The sequence below is a fragment of the Acomys minous genome, assembly GCF_964271855.1.
Source record: "Acomys minous genome assembly, chromosome: 16".
In the NCBI taxonomy this organism is placed as follows: Eukaryota; Metazoa; Chordata; class Mammalia; order Rodentia; family Muridae; genus Acomys; species Acomys minous.
This window is the reverse complement of record NC_140498.1, coordinates 4,942,110-4,958,371: the sequence shown is the minus strand read 5'-3', so window position 1 is coordinate 4,958,371 and position 16,262 is coordinate 4,942,110. Positions and strand designations below refer to the sequence as shown.

Here is a 16,262-nt window from a genome sequence, read left to right as displayed (position 1 = left end):
CCTCAGGTCTTCTTCAAAGCTGGCCTCCTGGGTCTCCTGGAAGAAATGAGAGATGAAAAGCTGGCCCAGATTATAACAAGAACGCAAGCGGTCTGTAGGGGATACCTGATGAGAGTAGAGTACCAGAAGATGCTGCAGAGGAGGTAACAGCTGTGCAGACCACGGGGGTCACAAGGAACCCCAGGGACTCTCCATCACCCTTCCCCACTCACTGATCCTCTCATTCTGCAATTTGCATGAGCTTTCACCTCTACAACACGGTCAACCTTAGGGCCACCCTTCAGGCTAGACTTCCCAGGACTTCTCTCCTGGCCACGCCCCCATCCATCTCACACACAGTCTGCAGCAGGCGGGTTTTATCACCCCCCCCATCTCTGTTCCCAGCTCCCTGTGGTATTCCTTGTCAAATCCAAGTTGCTTTGCTTAGCTAACTAGGTTCTACTCCCCACCACACAGTTCACGTCTAACCACCCCGCTTTTCCCAGACATGGAAAACAATTTGCATGGAAAACATTATTCTCACGTCTGTACAGACCCTCACCCATATCTACCTAGCGACAAGTCCCTTCTCTTCTTTCACAAATTAACTTCATGCAACTTATCTACACAATATTTTTTTACACATTGCTCCAGCCATGCCTACATTTAACTCATTTTGTTCATCTGGATTTTTTAGGTTGGCATAATAAGAGTTTTTATTTTTTCTCCCCCATCCATCTGTGTCATAGTGTGTGTCATGGTATCTTCCTTCTCAGAGTTGGAATTCCTAGCAACTGAACCAATGGTAATAAAACCCGCATGTAATAAACTTAAAGATGCCTACATGTTGCCATAGCCAGCCAAACCTTGCCAGCCCGATGCTGCCATTTGAAGAGCTGTACCAATATTACCATTTCAATTTTTTATTTAAATAAAACAACTTTGGAGCTTACCTGTTGCTAAAAGCGCCTCCAAGTGCTAACGAGCTGACAGGACTAAGCCGTCCATTCAAAGAATTTAGAAAAGCTAGTATAGTATCTGAAGACGCTAACAAGAGAAGAGCGCCTAATTCAGTGGTGATCAAAACAGGAAAGGTTTGAAGGACAGAGGTAGCCGAGCCGAGCTGAGACAAGTCATTCAACCTATGGCTCCTCACCTCGCAGCTCACAGCTATGTGGCAACAGCAGGACAGCACAGTCCAATTACAAAGGCCAAGCTCTCCCGGCCACTCCTCCCATATATGCCTGCTCTTTCTATGGCAGGGGTCACTCAGACAGTCCAGGCTCAGTCTATCTTTGCCAGCTTGCCAGGGACTTAGAACACACAATTGCTCCGTATGAATAGCATTCATATTAGCAAAATAGTGGTCCTGAGGGCTATAAACTCTAAGTCCGATTGTCAGGATGAACATGTGTCGGTACAGGAAAAGCCTATTGTCTGTAATAAATGCTGCCCATGGCACAAGTACACAAGTACATCATCCTGTCCCACATTCCAGGGAGTCCATCTTCTGCATCCAGTACAACATCCGTGCCTTCATGAACGTCAAGCACTGGCCCTGGATGAAGCTCTTCTTCAAGATCAAGCCGTTGCTGAAGAGTGCGGAGACCGAGAAGGAGATGGCCACCATGAAGGAGGAGTTCCAGAAAACCAAAGACGAGCTCGCCAAGTCGGAGGCCAAGAGGAAGGAGCTGGAGGAGAAGCTGGTCACTCTCCTCAAAGAGAAAAATGACCTGCAACTCCAGGTTCAATCTGTGAGTGCTCTGTCCTGAACGTATCACATCTCCATGCCTTGGGGACTCTTCCTGGACTTCCAGAGGCCATCCCTTACAACATGGGGCTTTTCTTGAGAAAAAAAAATCTTTTGAGTTTGCGGGGGCTTTATTTTGTTAGAGTTTACTCACATTTTTTATAGTGTCTTAGGGAGGAAAGCTATAATTACATTTGTATTACACAGGGTGAAGATTGAATAACATCAGAAAACTAAACAACCTTGAAGCAAGTGGTTTAAAGCTACATTCCCAAACCTTACTCCAATGTTTTACCTCTTTTACTTGACTGCATTGTCTCCCACCTTGAAAATATAGTTCTGAGCTAAGCCTACTTGTGCATGCCTTTACTGCCAGCTACTCCAGAGGCCAAGCCAGGAGGATCCCAAGTTCAGTGCCCGTCTAGACTATGAAATAAGTTCAAAGCCAGTCTTAGCAATGGAGTGAGATCTTTGTTTCAAAATAAAAAGAAAGAAAAAAAGAAGGAAAGAAAGGGGGTACTAGAGATACAGCCCACTGATATAGCACTTTCACATCTGCTCAAAGTTCTGGGTTTAGTCCTCAGGACAATCCAAGAAAGCAAAACAAAAAATAAAAAAACATGTGGCTACTGCTGATGTCCAGGAAGAGGCTGTAGTGAAGGTGGGGAGTGAGTCTAGGAACAGCACCTCAGTCAGACATAACCGCCCATTTCTGTGCTCAACAAGTCCAGGGACATTAGAGAGGGATTGTGGGAAGGATAGTTTTCCAAATGCCTAAGACTAGATCTGTCTCTTCTCATGGTTGATCTGTCACGGTCAATAAGCACCCAGTGTATCACTATTAAAGATAAAAACAAGTAAGTAGCCAAGAAGTCCCCAGCCTCATCCACTTTAAACACTGAAGATAAAATAAACATCGAGAAGTTAGAAAAATCCCCAGGGCAGAGGAATTTAGTAAGTCAGTGACTGAATTTTTGAGTCCTTTAATTAGTTACTTATAAAAATTTTATGTAGCTGCATAATTTGTCAGAATTACTTGTCCTTATACATTCCGAAATTCATTTTGAGGATAATAGGCCGTTCTCTAAATAGAAATGGAAACTTCAAGCAAATATTGTGTTGCTATGGACCATCGCAAACATTTAGATGAATTAAAGATGCTGCGTGGAAATGCATTCCGTTTACGCTTTTAGTTTTTTTAAATTCTATTTGACAACTAGTAATTTGATTGAAATCAAAACTAACCAACATTACTAAATCAACATCTTTGACTATAACAGCTCTTAGAAATAATTACAACCTCCTTATTTTCATATCTAACACTGAGAATGGGGTGGGCGGGGAGCAACTTGCCCTGGGCAATACCTATGGATGTCTGGAGACAAGGCTTCTTACTGCCTTTTCTACACACAATTCCACAGCCACCACCTTCTCCACCTTCTCCCAATCATGATGAAGATTCCTTTGCTTCTAAACTCCCATCCTCATTTCCTGGTTAGTTGGATGTCTCTAAGTCAGATATAATATTCAATGAAAGGTGAACTTATATTCATGCTGAGAAATGCAACAGAATTCAGATGAACAATGAATACATTGCGCAAAAAAAAAAAAATTAGGTTTCAAAACAAGCAACAGACTGTCTAAGTGTCTTAATGAATCCACAGGAAGCAGACAGCTTGGCTGATGCTGAGGAAAGGTGTGAACAGCTGATCAAAACCAAAATCCAGCTGGAGGCCAAGATCAAGGAGGTGACCGAGCGAGCAGAGGACGAGGAGGAGATCAACGCCGAGCTGACGGCCAAGAAGAGGAAGCTGGAGGACGAATGCTCAGAGCTGAAGAAAGACATCGATGACCTTGAGCTGACCCTGGCCAAGGTCGAGAAGGAGAAGCACGCCACGGAGAACAAGGCACGCGCATGCTCCGCCTACGCCACATGGAGGTTCTGCCCCTCGCAGCTGGGCCGCTTTCTTATTGAGACCACGTGTTCTAACTTCTGCAGGTGAAAAACCTCACGGAAGAGATGGCCGGCCTGGACGAAACCATCGCCAAGCTGACCAAGGAGAAGAAAGCCCTCCAGGAGGCTCACCAGCAGACCCTGGATGACCTGCAGGCTGAGGAGGACAAGGTCAACACGCTGACCAAAGCCAAAACCAAGCTGGAGCAGCAAGTGGACGATGTAAACACATTTCAAATGTCCTTCTGAAACATTTCTTTAATTGTGCTTCGATTTTAACAGATTTCTCTTCCCCATCAGCTTGAAGGGTCACTGGAACAGGAAAAGAAGCTCAGGATGGACCTAGAAAGAGCCAAGCGGAAGCTGGAGGGGGACCTAAAGTTGGCCCAAGAATCCACAATGGACACAGAAAACGACAAACAGCAACTTGACGAGAAGCTTAAAAAGTAGGGGCTCTAGAGAGAATTCTATGTGGTGCCGTCCTTCAAATAATGTACGACCTCTGCTGCCCCATATTGACCACGTCCCCTGGATGGAGAGGCCTGGTGGCACTCAGAGGAAGGAAAGCAGGCTACCAAGAAGAGACTTGATACCCTATGAGCACATACAGGGGGAGGAGGTCCCCCTCAGTCACAGTCATAAGGGAGGGGAGTAAGGGGAAAATGGGAGGGAGGGAGGAATGGGAGGATACAAGGGATGGAATAACAATTGAGATGTAATATGAATAAATTAATGATATATATTTAAAATAACTAAAATAAAAACAACATATATGTTAATATGTCTGCTGTTCTGTCTAAAGGAAGGAGTTTGAAATCAGCAATTTGATAAGCAAAATTGAAGACGAGCAAGCCGTGGAAATCCAGCTGCAAAAGAAGATCAAAGAGTTGCAGGTGAATTTTCTTACTCTATTTGTTTGTTTGTTTGTTGGTGTTTTGTGACAGGGCCACACTCTATGGTCCAGGTTGACCTCAAACTCACACTCCTCCTGCCTCAGAACCCTGAGTTCTGGGATAGAAAGCACGGACTACTACACCTAGCCCCTCATCTTTCTGTTTTTCAACACATCAGAAAGCACGCACGCACACACACACACACACACAAACAAAAAACACAGTAAAATTGAGATGGATTTGAAATGTATCAGTGTACTTGTTTGACTTCCAGGCCCGCATCGAGGAGCTGGAGGAGGAAATCGAGGCAGAGCGGGCCTCCAGGGCCAAAGCAGAGAAGCAGCGCTCTGACCTCTCCAGGGAACTGGAGGAGATCAGCGAGAGGCTGGAAGAAGCCGGTGGGGCCACTTCAGCCCAGATCGAGATGAACAAGAAGCGAGAGGCCGAGTTCCAGAAAATGCGCAGGGACCTGGAGGAGGCCACCCTGCAGCACGAGGCCACGGCCGCCACCCTGAGGAAGAAGCACGCGGACAGCGTGGCGGAGCTGGGCGAGCAGATTGACAACCTGCAGCGCGTCAAGCAGAAGCTGGAGAAGGAGAAGAGCGAGCTGAAGATGGAGATTGACGACCTTAGCAGTAACGCAGAGGCCATCGCCAAAGCCAAGGTGCCCAGCATTGTGGGCAATGGGCCAGAAAAACAGCCTCCATTGTTCTTGCAATCAAACCTGGCTCGGCGGCATTTTATAGCATTATTTAAATATTTTCCATCCTAACATAGTTCCACAATTTGTTTTTCTGAATTTTTTGTTTGTTTGTTTGTTTTTGAGACGTGGTTTCTCAGTGTAGCCTCGGCTGTCCTGGTCGTGCTTTGTAGACCAGGCTGGCCTCGAACTCACAGTGATTCTCCAGCCGTTGCCTCCGAGTGCTAGGATTAAAGGCGTGCGTCACCAGGCCTGACTTACTCTCAGTTTTAAAAATTACTATAACCCACTAAGATGACTTCAAAATCCACTCGAGTGTCACCATCACTGAGACATGTGGCTGTTTCCCAACAATGAATATAATATGTATGTAATTGAATTCTGGCCTATGCTAAAGTGCCAGTGACACAGCCTTCTACTCATGTCTCACACGTTCTTAAAATATATTTATTTTAACCTTTTAATATTAAAACATCTTAAATACTTTAAGAATTGGGGTTTTTTTGTTTTGTTTTGTTTTGCTTTGCTTTGCTTTGGTTTTATGACTATATTCAGTGTTTGATTTTTCCTTGTCTCATGATCCTTAGGGGAACCTGGAGAAGATGTGCCGCACCCTGGAGGACCAGGTCAGTGAGCTGAAGACCAAGGAGGAGGAACAGCAGCGCCTCATCAACGAGCTGACAGCGCAGAGGGGGCGTCTGCAGACAGAAGCAGGTAGAGCTGCCTTCTCTGGCTCCCCACATCCAGCACTGCACTAAAGGGTTTTTGTTTGTTTGTTTGTTTGTTTTTGTTGTTTTGTTTTGTTTTGTTTTGCTATGCTGCAATACTCTCATTTTAGAGGGAAATCAACAAGCTATCAGAATTTTTCAAAGCATAAGGAAGCAAACACACGTAGACAAGTTTTTTGCAGCATCCCTGCTTGCCAACCTACACTTTTTACTTTTAATTTTTTGTTAATGCCCATATCTATAAGTGCTTAGAAATTAGTGTAAATATACACATGCGCACGTGGCTCATCGCTATACCATGGGTTCTCCCACTTATACTGCTCTTAGGCGAATACTCCCGACAGTTAGATGAGAAAGATGCTTTAGTGTCTCAGTTGTCACGGAGCAAGCAGGCGTCTACCCAGCAGATTGAGGAGCTGAAGCGACAGCTTGAGGAAGAGACCAAGGTGAGTTTTTAACCAGAGATCTTGGCAAAGCAAACCTGAGAACGCCGCCCACTTATAATCTGCTTGAAGTGCTTAAGTAGTATAGCATATATGAATTGAAACCATGTGACTGTCACGTCTGCAGGCCAAGAACGCGCTGGCCCACGCCCTGCAGTCCTCCCGCCACGACTGTGACCTGCTGCGGGAACAATATGAGGAGGAGCAGGAAGCCAAGGCTGAGCTGCAGAGGGCCATGTCCAAGGCCAACAGCGAGGTGGCCCAGTGGAGGACCAAATACGAGACGGACGCCATCCAGCGCACGGAGGAGCTGGAGGAGGCCAAGTACGTGACGTGAACGTGAGAGATACAGTCTCCATAGTGCTTAATGCAGCAGCTCCCACAAGAAGCTATGGTCTTGCTGAAGATAACATGGAAACGCCAACAGCTAACATTTATTGAGTGCGGTTTCTTCCCATATGTCAATTCAGGACCTGGAGGGAAGGCGAGTTTTGCCTTTCCTAGTCCTCCACATCCCTGTGTCAGGCGCTACACATCCACACATCCGTTTGCTCTTTTAGCTTTGTAGCAATGCTAAGTCACTATTACAGCTTTTCTCCTTTTGTAGATGAGAGAACTGAGGTTTCAAGAAGTTAACGTACTGGCCTGAGGGCACAGACTTATTTAGAGGAACAGCTGGTGCTGGATCCAGATGTTTTCACTCCAGAGAGCATCTCCTTAAGTCCAAGTGGACAAACATCCCTCTTGAAACTCACAGCCCAGTTCCCTAAACTGTACAGAATGTCCCTAGGACTGGCCTGAATAAGATAAGCCTTCCTGGGTGTCAAGTTGAAAGAGGTTTTCTGCCTCTTAAGGATGAGGCCTTGGCACACCAGTGGGAGTGAAGCAAGAACATAACGCGTTCAAATGAAAATCAGACTTGCCTTTGCTTCTGCTGCACAGACTGTCCGGATCTATCCATCAAGTGTGTTCTCTAGTTAGGCTGACCAAATATACAGGATTTAAACAAATTAGCTGTGCTCTGTGGGCAGTGGGGATAAAGGGGGGGGAGGTCAGGGTGGAGAGGGGGTTATAAAAGAAATCGGAGAGTCTGAGAAAACAAACATGATCAGTATATTTTTGCCTGATTAAAAATATCTAGTTAGCTTCAGCTTCATTTTGGCTTAGGAAGGATATATATAAACCAATCAATGATGCTGTCCCAGCTAACGATAATCACAAGTCCTATAAGTCCAGAGTCATCGATGCATTAAGGCACGTGGCACTGACAGCATCCTATAGGAATCCAGTAACACTCCAAGGGCTTCACTGAGTCCAGCTATCGGCCATTTTGGAACCTTCTAGTTTGTTACTCTAGAATGCAAGTGTGGTGATCACTGCTGAAAGGCAGATGGCTGAAAGGCCAACACAAGACAGGACGGCGAGAAGAAATCACAGCAGTTTTCACTTTGTTCCTGGCTTTGGCTGGCTCTTGACTGTCTGGCTAACTTCTCAGGAAGAAGCTGGCTCAGCGTCTGCAGGCAGCTGAGGAGCACGTAGAGGCCGTGAACGCCAAGTGTGCGTCCCTGGAGAAGACGAAGCAGAGGCTGCAGAACGAGGTGGAGGACCTCATGCTCGACGTGGAGAGGACCAACGCAGCCTGCGCCGCCCTGGACAAGAAGCAGAGGAACTTCGACAAGGTGTGCTTCCAGCTTGCTTGACCCTTAGGAAAACTTCCATCAGGTCTTCCTTCTCCGCGTCCCAGCTGACAATCTATGGCCTTTCAGGTCCTGTCAGAGTGGAGACAGAAGTACGAGGAAACGCAGGCCGAGCTTGAGTCCTCCCAGAAGGAGTCCCGTTCTCTCAGCACGGAGCTGTTCAAAGTGAAGAACGCCTATGAGGAGTCTCTGGATCAACTCGAGACGCTCAAGAGAGAAAACAAGAACCTGCAGCGTGAGTCCCGCGTGCCCTTGCCAAGCCTGCGCGGTCCTGGCGGGACTCTCCCGTGCTGCCATGGCTCCAACCACTTCCTTTCATCTGTTCTTCCGCAGAGGAGATCTCTGACCTGACAGAGCAGATTGCAGAGGGAGGGAAGCACATCCATGAGTTGGAGAAGATCAAGAAGCAAGTGGAACAAGAGAAATGTGAGATCCAGGCTGCCTTAGAGGAAGCAGAGGTGTGTGTGGTGGCGGGGCGGGGCGGGGCGGGGCGGGGGGCGGGGCAAGTAAAAGACAAACATCAGCAAAACTACCAAGCTGAGATATGGCGCCAAGAATTGAATACATTATCACGGAGCAGAAACAGTTTAAACATGGGACCTTTATATACAGGATAATTAGGTGAATCTATCAAAAGCCTTAATACTGTCAGTTCTGGGACTGGAGAGATGTCTCCGCTGTTAAGAGCTCTTCCTGCTCTCCCAGAGGACCTGAATGCAGCTCCTGGTACCCACGTGTAGGGCTCACAACCACCTGTAACTCCAACTCCAGGGGGTCAGATACCTTCTTCTGGCCTCCAGGAGCCACACGACATACATCTACACAAACCCGTGTGCACATAAATAAAACAAAATCAGGTCTGAGAAAAATGTCAATGCTCTAACCCATCGGTTGTTCCTTAGAATTTGTCACAAGAGAATAATCTTTAAAAGAGGCAAAACTTTAAGACAAAGACGTCCAGTAAGCAAACTGTAGAATAGCAGACTTCCAAATGACAAGTGTGGTTATTAGACCAGGAGAGGTTACAGATCCCTAAAATCCTAGCACTTGCAGGTAGAGGCAGCGTAGTAAGAGCTAGGCCAGCCAGAGCTCTACACCAGAATCTCCCCTTAAAAGTCCAAAAGGGGCCCAGCAGAATGATTCCCTATACACCAAGCCTTATACCCTCCGATCAGTCTTCAGAACCCACGTGGCAGAAGGAAAGAAGCAACTCCCGTAGACTTTCCCTGACCTTCGTGTCCTCCCATCAACTATTTATCAAACAAATACATGAAAGTTACCAAAGAGTATGATTAAAGTGGGGAAAGCTTTATGACAGACACAAATGTTTGCTTTTGAAAAAAAAAAAAAGAAAGATATTTGCATATACAACTTTGATTAGATAAAATTAGATGGAAAAGATGGATAGAAATAGGGGAGTGGACAAGGAAGGAGCCCCAGGCCAGCCTGGACCACACAGCAAGACACCCTGCCTTAAAAGATGGTAGGGGAAAAGTACCACATTAAACAGTAGTCTCTCAGTGAGGGGCAATGGGAAACAGTTTTTATACATTGTCCCCACATTGTACATTGAGTATACACTATATAATCAGGGGAGGAAAACTATGTTAAAACTCATAGGTTTTTGTTTTTGTTTTTGTTTTTTTGGTTTTTTGGTTTTTTTTTCCGAGACAGGGTTTCTCTATGTATCCTAGGCTGTCCTAGACTCACTTTTGTAGACCAGGCTGGCCTCGAACTCACAGCGATCCGCCTGCCTCTGCCTCCTGAGTGCTGGGATTAAAGGCGTGCGCCACCACGCCCGGCAAAACTCATAGTTTCTATGCAAGATTAACATATCATACATGAAGACTGTAGTTTATGAAAGATTATACATATGTATCTGTAGTATACATATAATACATAAAAAATTAACCAGATAATTCCTTTAGTACTGTCATGACTCTTCAGATAGTGCACAGTACCTTCACTACAGAACTGTCCCATATAATCTATGACAGGATAAACAAGAAAAAGCTCACCTCATAGGTTCTTAGGACAATTTTATTAATCTCAAAGTTAAACAAGATGATATCAATAAGGGTTTGCCTCATAAGCCAGGCGAGGTGGCACACACCAGTAATCCCAGCACTCTGGGAGGCAGAGGCAGGCAGATCTCTGTGAGTTCCAGGCCAGCCTGGTCAACAAGCAAGTCCAGGACAGCCAAGGCTACACAGAGAGAAACCCTGTCTTGAAAAATCAAGTCAAAACTAAGCAAAAGAGTTTGCCTCACAAACTCACAGTGGACCCCATCCGCTGGAGTTCTCTTCCGCTCAGGGCTGACGTCACTTCTTGCCGTCCTTAAGGCGTCTCTGGAGCATGAGGAGGGAAAGATCCTGCGCATCCAGCTGGAGCTGAACCAAGTCAAGTCCGAGATCGACAGGAAGATTGCAGAGAAGGATGAGGAGATCGACCAGCTGAAGAGAAACCACATTAGAGTCGTGGAGTCCATGCAGAGCACGCTGGATGCCGAGATCCGCAGCAGGAACGATGCTCTGAGAGTCAAGAAGAAGATGGAAGGTGACCTCAACGAGATGGAGATCCAGCTGAACCATGCCAACCGCTTGGCTGCCGAGAGCTTGAGGAACTACAGGAACACACAAGGCATCCTCAAGGTAGACACGCCTCTCAGAGGCGGCGCAGAACATACCTGTCTGTTGTTCCCACAATTACTTGTTAAGCAGTCTGTACTAGCTACTTTCCCTCACTGCTGTGATAAAACTCCCTGGCAAAAGCAACTTAAAGGAGCAAGTGCTCATCCTAACTTACAGTTCATCAGTATAGTCCGTCATGACAGGGAAGTCCTACACCCAGCAAGAGTGTGAAGCAGCTGGTCACATGGTACCCACATCAGGATCAGACGGAAAGGAACTCAAGGGTAGCGCTTAGCTGGCCACCTCCAGTTTACACAGACCGCCATCCCTGCCCAGGGACTGGTCCTGACCACAATCACAATGGGTCTTCCTATACCCATTAGCACAGTCATGATAATCCCTCAGAGGTGCCCCATTGTCCCATTTTCCAGGTAATTCTAGATTCTGTTGACAAATAACACTACGATAGCCATCTCCCTCTCACCAAATTACACAGTTGGATGCATCAAGGTAACCAAGTAAGTGTGCGTAAAACATGCTAGCTTGCTGAAATCATATATAGAGGAACAGACAGAAGCTGAAAGATCAAGAAATGACTGGCTTTACAAGAATACGCGGGACATACACAAGACAAGCCCGAGGTTGAATCTTCGTTTTATCACCTCTGACTTCAAGGAAGTTATTTAACCTCTTAGGGCCTGTTTCTTCTTCTACATAATAGAAATGAGTTTCCCAGCCCAAGGATGGCTGTGAGAGGCAAATAAGACAGCAGATGCCAAGTATTATGTAGAGTATGTGGAAAATGCTCTATAAGTGATAAAGTGTAGTGACTTGCATGTGGCAGGTAGCAAGTTATTTGACATAGCATGACTGCATATCTGCATGCTTTCCTCATACCCTAAGCAAATGCCACCATCTTTCTGAAGCTCATACAAACGACAGGCACTTCACCCCCTGCTCCTAGCACCAATGCACTCCTCTAACTTGTCTCCGATGTGCTCATGTCCTCTTCCGATGAGTCAAGATATATATATATATATATATATATATATATATATATATATATATATATATATTTTTTTTTTTTTTTTTTTTTTTTTTAACCCACAGGACACCCAGCTGCACCTGGATGACGCTCTCCGGGGCCAGGAGGACCTGAAGGAGCAGCTGGCCATGGTGGAGCGCAGAGCCAACCTGCTGCAGGCTGAGATCGAGGAGCTGCGGGCCACGCTGGAGCAGACGGAGAGGAGCAGGAAGATGGCGGAGCAGGAGCTGCTGGATGCCAGTGAGCGCGTGCAGCTCCTCCACACCCAGGTGAGCCACATGCTGGTGCCCCGCCGAGTGAGGAGCCTAAAGGGTCAGTATGTACCTATAGCCAAGGGTGGGGCTATGCAGCAGCCACCACGGAGTTCTGACGGAGCTATGGGTGACCTTGCTGTGCATTCCTATTTGTATTTTGTAGATTTTTCTACCAAACAGGGTTTGTAGATTTAGAAATAAGGGTAGATTTTTGGGGTTACTTCATGAACCCCCAAAAGTAAACATGCCTTTGACTCCAAACTGAAACACATTTCATGCAGCGCACATCAGGGGCCCATCGGAGTTCAATTGCACCGTGCTCTCTGTTTTGTGCCTCCCAGAGCATTTAGCATTCCCTTTGCCCTGGCATTATATGTAGTTGTAGTATCGGTCCCTTGTGGGACCTATGTGACACCAAAATAATCACAAGCCAGCACGTCCAAGTATATACCAAGATACTTTTCTTTCCCTTCGAGAACACTGTTGAAATGTTAAGGAAATGTTTTCATAATGCAATTTCAGAATCCCTCCAAAGGACAAGTCCCCCCCCCGTCCCCCATCTCTCTCTTTCTCCCTCTCCCCCATCTCTCTCCCACCCTCACCCCACCCCATGTGCACACACAATTTTTTTGAGACACTTCCTATGTCGTGCACTCACACACACACACACAGAAAAGCTGTTATTCTCAACCTTTTAAGCAAAGAATACTATAAATAAAGCAAGACGAAAGGTGACTGCTAATAATGGGCATGCATTGCTGTCTTGCGACAGGGTCTTCCTATGAAGCACAAGATGGCCCTACATTCATGCTCCAACTGCCTTAGCCTCTGACTGCTGGGATTACAAGCATGCACCCCCATTCCCTGTCAATACAGGCCCTGTTCATTTCAGAGGTTCTCATATATAAGTCACATGGGCAGTAAAGGGCTGAGTACGAAGAAGGAGGTTCCAACCATGCAAATGATTACGAGTGTGCACCAAACAGAATACTTCACATTAGTAAACGTTGTCTCCTGAGCTAAACAAAAATAGAACATTTGTATATCCCAGCTGGGAAACCTGAACATCTTTTAAATTTCCACCTTTTTTTTTTTTTAAACAGAACACGAGCCTCATCAACACCAAAAAGAAGTTGGAAAATGATGTTTCGCAGCTCCAGAGTGAAGTGGAAGAAGTGATTCAGGAATCCCGCAATGCAGAAGAAAAGGCCAAGAAAGCCATCACCGACGTGAGCGCCACACACGTCATCCTCCTCACCCCTGGGCCTCCTGCCACCCCCAGGCCTCTTCATTTTCTTGGTGTGCTTTGCCTCCCAGGCTGCCATGATGGCGGAGGAGCTGAGGAAGGAGCAGGACACCAGCGCCCACCTGGAGCGGATGAAGAAGAACATGGAGCAGACGGTGAAGGACCTGCAGCTGCGTCTGGACGAGGCCGAGCAGCTGGCGCTGAAGGGCGGCAAGAAGCAGATCCAGAAACTGGAGGCCAGGGTGGGTCTTCAGCCCCAAATCTTGAAAAGTCAAGGGAGCACAGCCTTCTTGCCGTGGGGTCAGGAACACTCTGTCCGCACCTGCAGCTGACCCTAGGCTAAACCCCTGGATACCTCCTGGAGATCTCTCTTTCTTTCTTTCTTGGATACAGGTACGTGAACTCGAAGGAGAGGTTGAAAATGAGCAGAAACGTAATGCTGAGGCTGTTAAAGGGTTAAGGAAGCACGAGAGAAGAGTAAAGGAACTTACCTACCAGGTAAGAGGGATAGCTTTCTAGAATGTACAGGCATCTTGCCCAAAGGGAAAAGAAAACCCTCACAATCCCTTAGGTGGCCCTTGTAGACGTGCATGTTAATCCCCCATGTGTAAAGGATTAAAAAAAACAAAGTTTCTGGTCCCAGGCATATACCAAGCTGGGGTGATTAAGGAAGCCTTAACAAAATGACAGAGATTGGGGCATGCAGGCCAGTGGCAGAGTGCATATTCCACATGAACTTGATCCCCACTGGTAGGAAGGAAGGTGGAAGAGAAGAGAGGAGGGAAAGGAAAAAAGGAGGGAAGGAGGACAAGTGGCACAAGAGAGAAAAGAATATAAGCACTAAAGCAAAACAAACGAGGTGTTAGTCCCAGTGTGGCCTCTCCCAGAAGAGGCGCTAAGGCATAGAAAAGATGTACAGGGTTCTTTAACACAGAGGCTAGACAGAGTACACATCTAAGAAACACGACCGCTGTTCATACCAAGGTTTAGTCAAGTTTACCCCCAGGGTCTTCCTTCTGGCACATGGGCAACTTATTTTTAGCACCAGTGGTAGACATTTGTTTGGATTGAATGCATTTCTTAAAAATCAAACTTTCAGACCGAGGAGGACCGCAAGAATGTGCTCAGGCTGCAGGACTTGGTGGACAAGCTCCAGGCGAAGGTGAAATCCTACAAGAGACAAGCTGAGGAGGCTGTGAGTATCTCTGAGGTTTTGTAGCTAGAAGCAGAATTCTATTGAAGGAGAAAATGTGCTTTAAAAATTATGTATGGGGGAGGGAGAAGGGTGCACGGTAACAATCAACCATTCACATGTTTTACAGGGACTGGGATCATACAAGTAGAAATACATGCACCCCCACGCTAATCATAGGTCGAGACGGGCTATTTACTATGAGGCAGAAGGGGCCAGGGAAAGAGAAGGCTCCAAATACCCAGCCTTAAGTGATAGCAGCAAACACACAACAGAAACACTAACGCCAGGATGAACAGTTCCTGTCCCTCAAATACACAAAGTCATGTGCTCCTCAAAGTCAAATACTGATGTCTCCCCACCCCACCCCCACCTCCCTGTGTGTGTTGCAGCAACTGGAACATGCTGGAAAGAGTGGAACTCCATATAGTGGTGTGTGAAGCCCTGAGCTCCCCAACTGCACTTTCCTGGTTGTCCCCCCACCTCCTCCCCACTCTTGTAGATAATATGTGGTAGGAAGGAAAAAAAAGAAAGAAGGAATAGGAACAGTCACACAAAACAGGCAACTTCTCTCTTAGCCCCACGTTTCCTATCTTCTGTATTCATCTTAAAATACACGGGGAACAAATATTTAGTGGGATTTCCAAGCTATTTGAATGTAAACATTTGCTTACTGAGGTCTCTGAGGGCACCTCTTTCTTTCCACACAAGAGACACACACAAAAGAGGGTAAGACAGGAAATGAAGAGATGGCTCCGTGGTTAAAAGCACTGGCTGATCTTCCAGAGAATACAGGTTCGGTTCCCAGCACCCACTTGGTGGCTCACAGCCATATGCGACTACATTCCCAGGGGATGCAAAGTCCTTTTCCGGCCTCCTTTCCTACACTGCGTGCATTTGTTGCACAGCCATATATGCAGGCCATTAAACAGTTACACACATAAAATAAAAATAAAACATATCTTTAAAAGGCAGGGAGGTGGTGAGAAGGTTTGGCCAAAGGCTGTTCTCTTCCACGTGGAAACTTTTCCTTTCCTTCCTCCAAGTTGAAATTGTCACTAGTTACAAATTGGCCTGAGGTTGGAGGTTAGACGTGCCCAAAGGCACTTGAGAAGGAAATACAACTGTAGAATAATCTGGCCTAGTGGCAAATAGAACTACAGCCTCTAACCGCCAGAATGCATTTTTTGTTCTCAGGAGGAACAATCCAACGTCAACCTGGCCAAGTTCCGCAAGCTCCAGCATGAGTTGGAGGAAGCCGAGGAGCGGGCGGACATCGCCGAGTCCCAGGTCAACAAGCTGCGGGTGAAGAGCCGGGAGGTCCACACCAAAGTCATAAGCGAAGAGTGAGCAAGTCCTGCCGAGGCTGCCAGCGGCTGAAGGCAAGCACAGAATGTGCTGCTTTGGGTCGCTTGCTTTGCTCCGGTTTGTTTTTCTCCTACTGTTGACTGAATAAAAGCCACAGTCTATTTGGAAATTAAACCAGACTTTCTTTTTCATTTGCAAAATTGTTTGCTGGCAAAGCCAGGTCTCACTTAGCTCTTGGTTTTGTTTTGTTTTGTTTTGTTTTTTATTATCATAGAGGGATATATGTGGAGCTATCTTAGCCCACTTCCTGTTGTCATGACAAAACCCTGACCAAAAAACAACCTGGGGAGGAATGGGTTTGTTTGGCTTTATAGGTTACAGTCCATTAGTGAAGAAAGCCAGGGCAACAACTCAAGGGAGTGATGCAAGAACTGAAGAGAAAA

General features: G+C 46.4%; 1 protein-coding gene across 1 annotated transcript in view; it reads left to right on the top strand.

Annotated features, from left to right (window-relative positions):
* LOC311587489 (myosin-8) overlaps window positions 1-16,009 on the top strand; it is a 31,469-nt gene extending 15,460 nt beyond the window's left edge. The window contains exons 21-40 of the mRNA XM_084764350.1: window positions 7-143; window positions 1,478-1,733; window positions 3,394-3,636; window positions 3,729-3,905; window positions 3,984-4,129; window positions 4,486-4,576; window positions 4,851-5,240; window positions 5,864-5,990; window positions 6,332-6,450; window positions 6,575-6,771; window positions 7,943-8,126; window positions 8,214-8,379; window positions 8,478-8,602; window positions 10,487-10,795; window positions 11,885-12,088; window positions 13,177-13,302; window positions 13,391-13,561; window positions 13,713-13,817; window positions 14,419-14,514; window positions 15,709-16,009. Of these exons, the coding sequence (XP_084620476.1) occupies window positions 7-143; window positions 1,478-1,733; window positions 3,394-3,636; window positions 3,729-3,905; window positions 3,984-4,129; window positions 4,486-4,576; window positions 4,851-5,240; window positions 5,864-5,990; window positions 6,332-6,450; window positions 6,575-6,771; window positions 7,943-8,126; window positions 8,214-8,379; window positions 8,478-8,602; window positions 10,487-10,795; window positions 11,885-12,088; window positions 13,177-13,302; window positions 13,391-13,561; window positions 13,713-13,817; window positions 14,419-14,514; window positions 15,709-15,861 (3,522 nt within the window). The 3' untranslated portion in view covers window positions 15,862-16,009. The remainder of the gene's footprint in view (window positions 1-6; window positions 144-1,477; window positions 1,734-3,393; window positions 3,637-3,728; window positions 3,906-3,983; window positions 4,130-4,485; window positions 4,577-4,850; window positions 5,241-5,863; window positions 5,991-6,331; window positions 6,451-6,574; window positions 6,772-7,942; window positions 8,127-8,213; window positions 8,380-8,477; window positions 8,603-10,486; window positions 10,796-11,884; window positions 12,089-13,176; window positions 13,303-13,390; window positions 13,562-13,712; window positions 13,818-14,418; window positions 14,515-15,708) is intronic.
* Window positions 16,010-16,262: the final 253 nt, after the last annotated feature.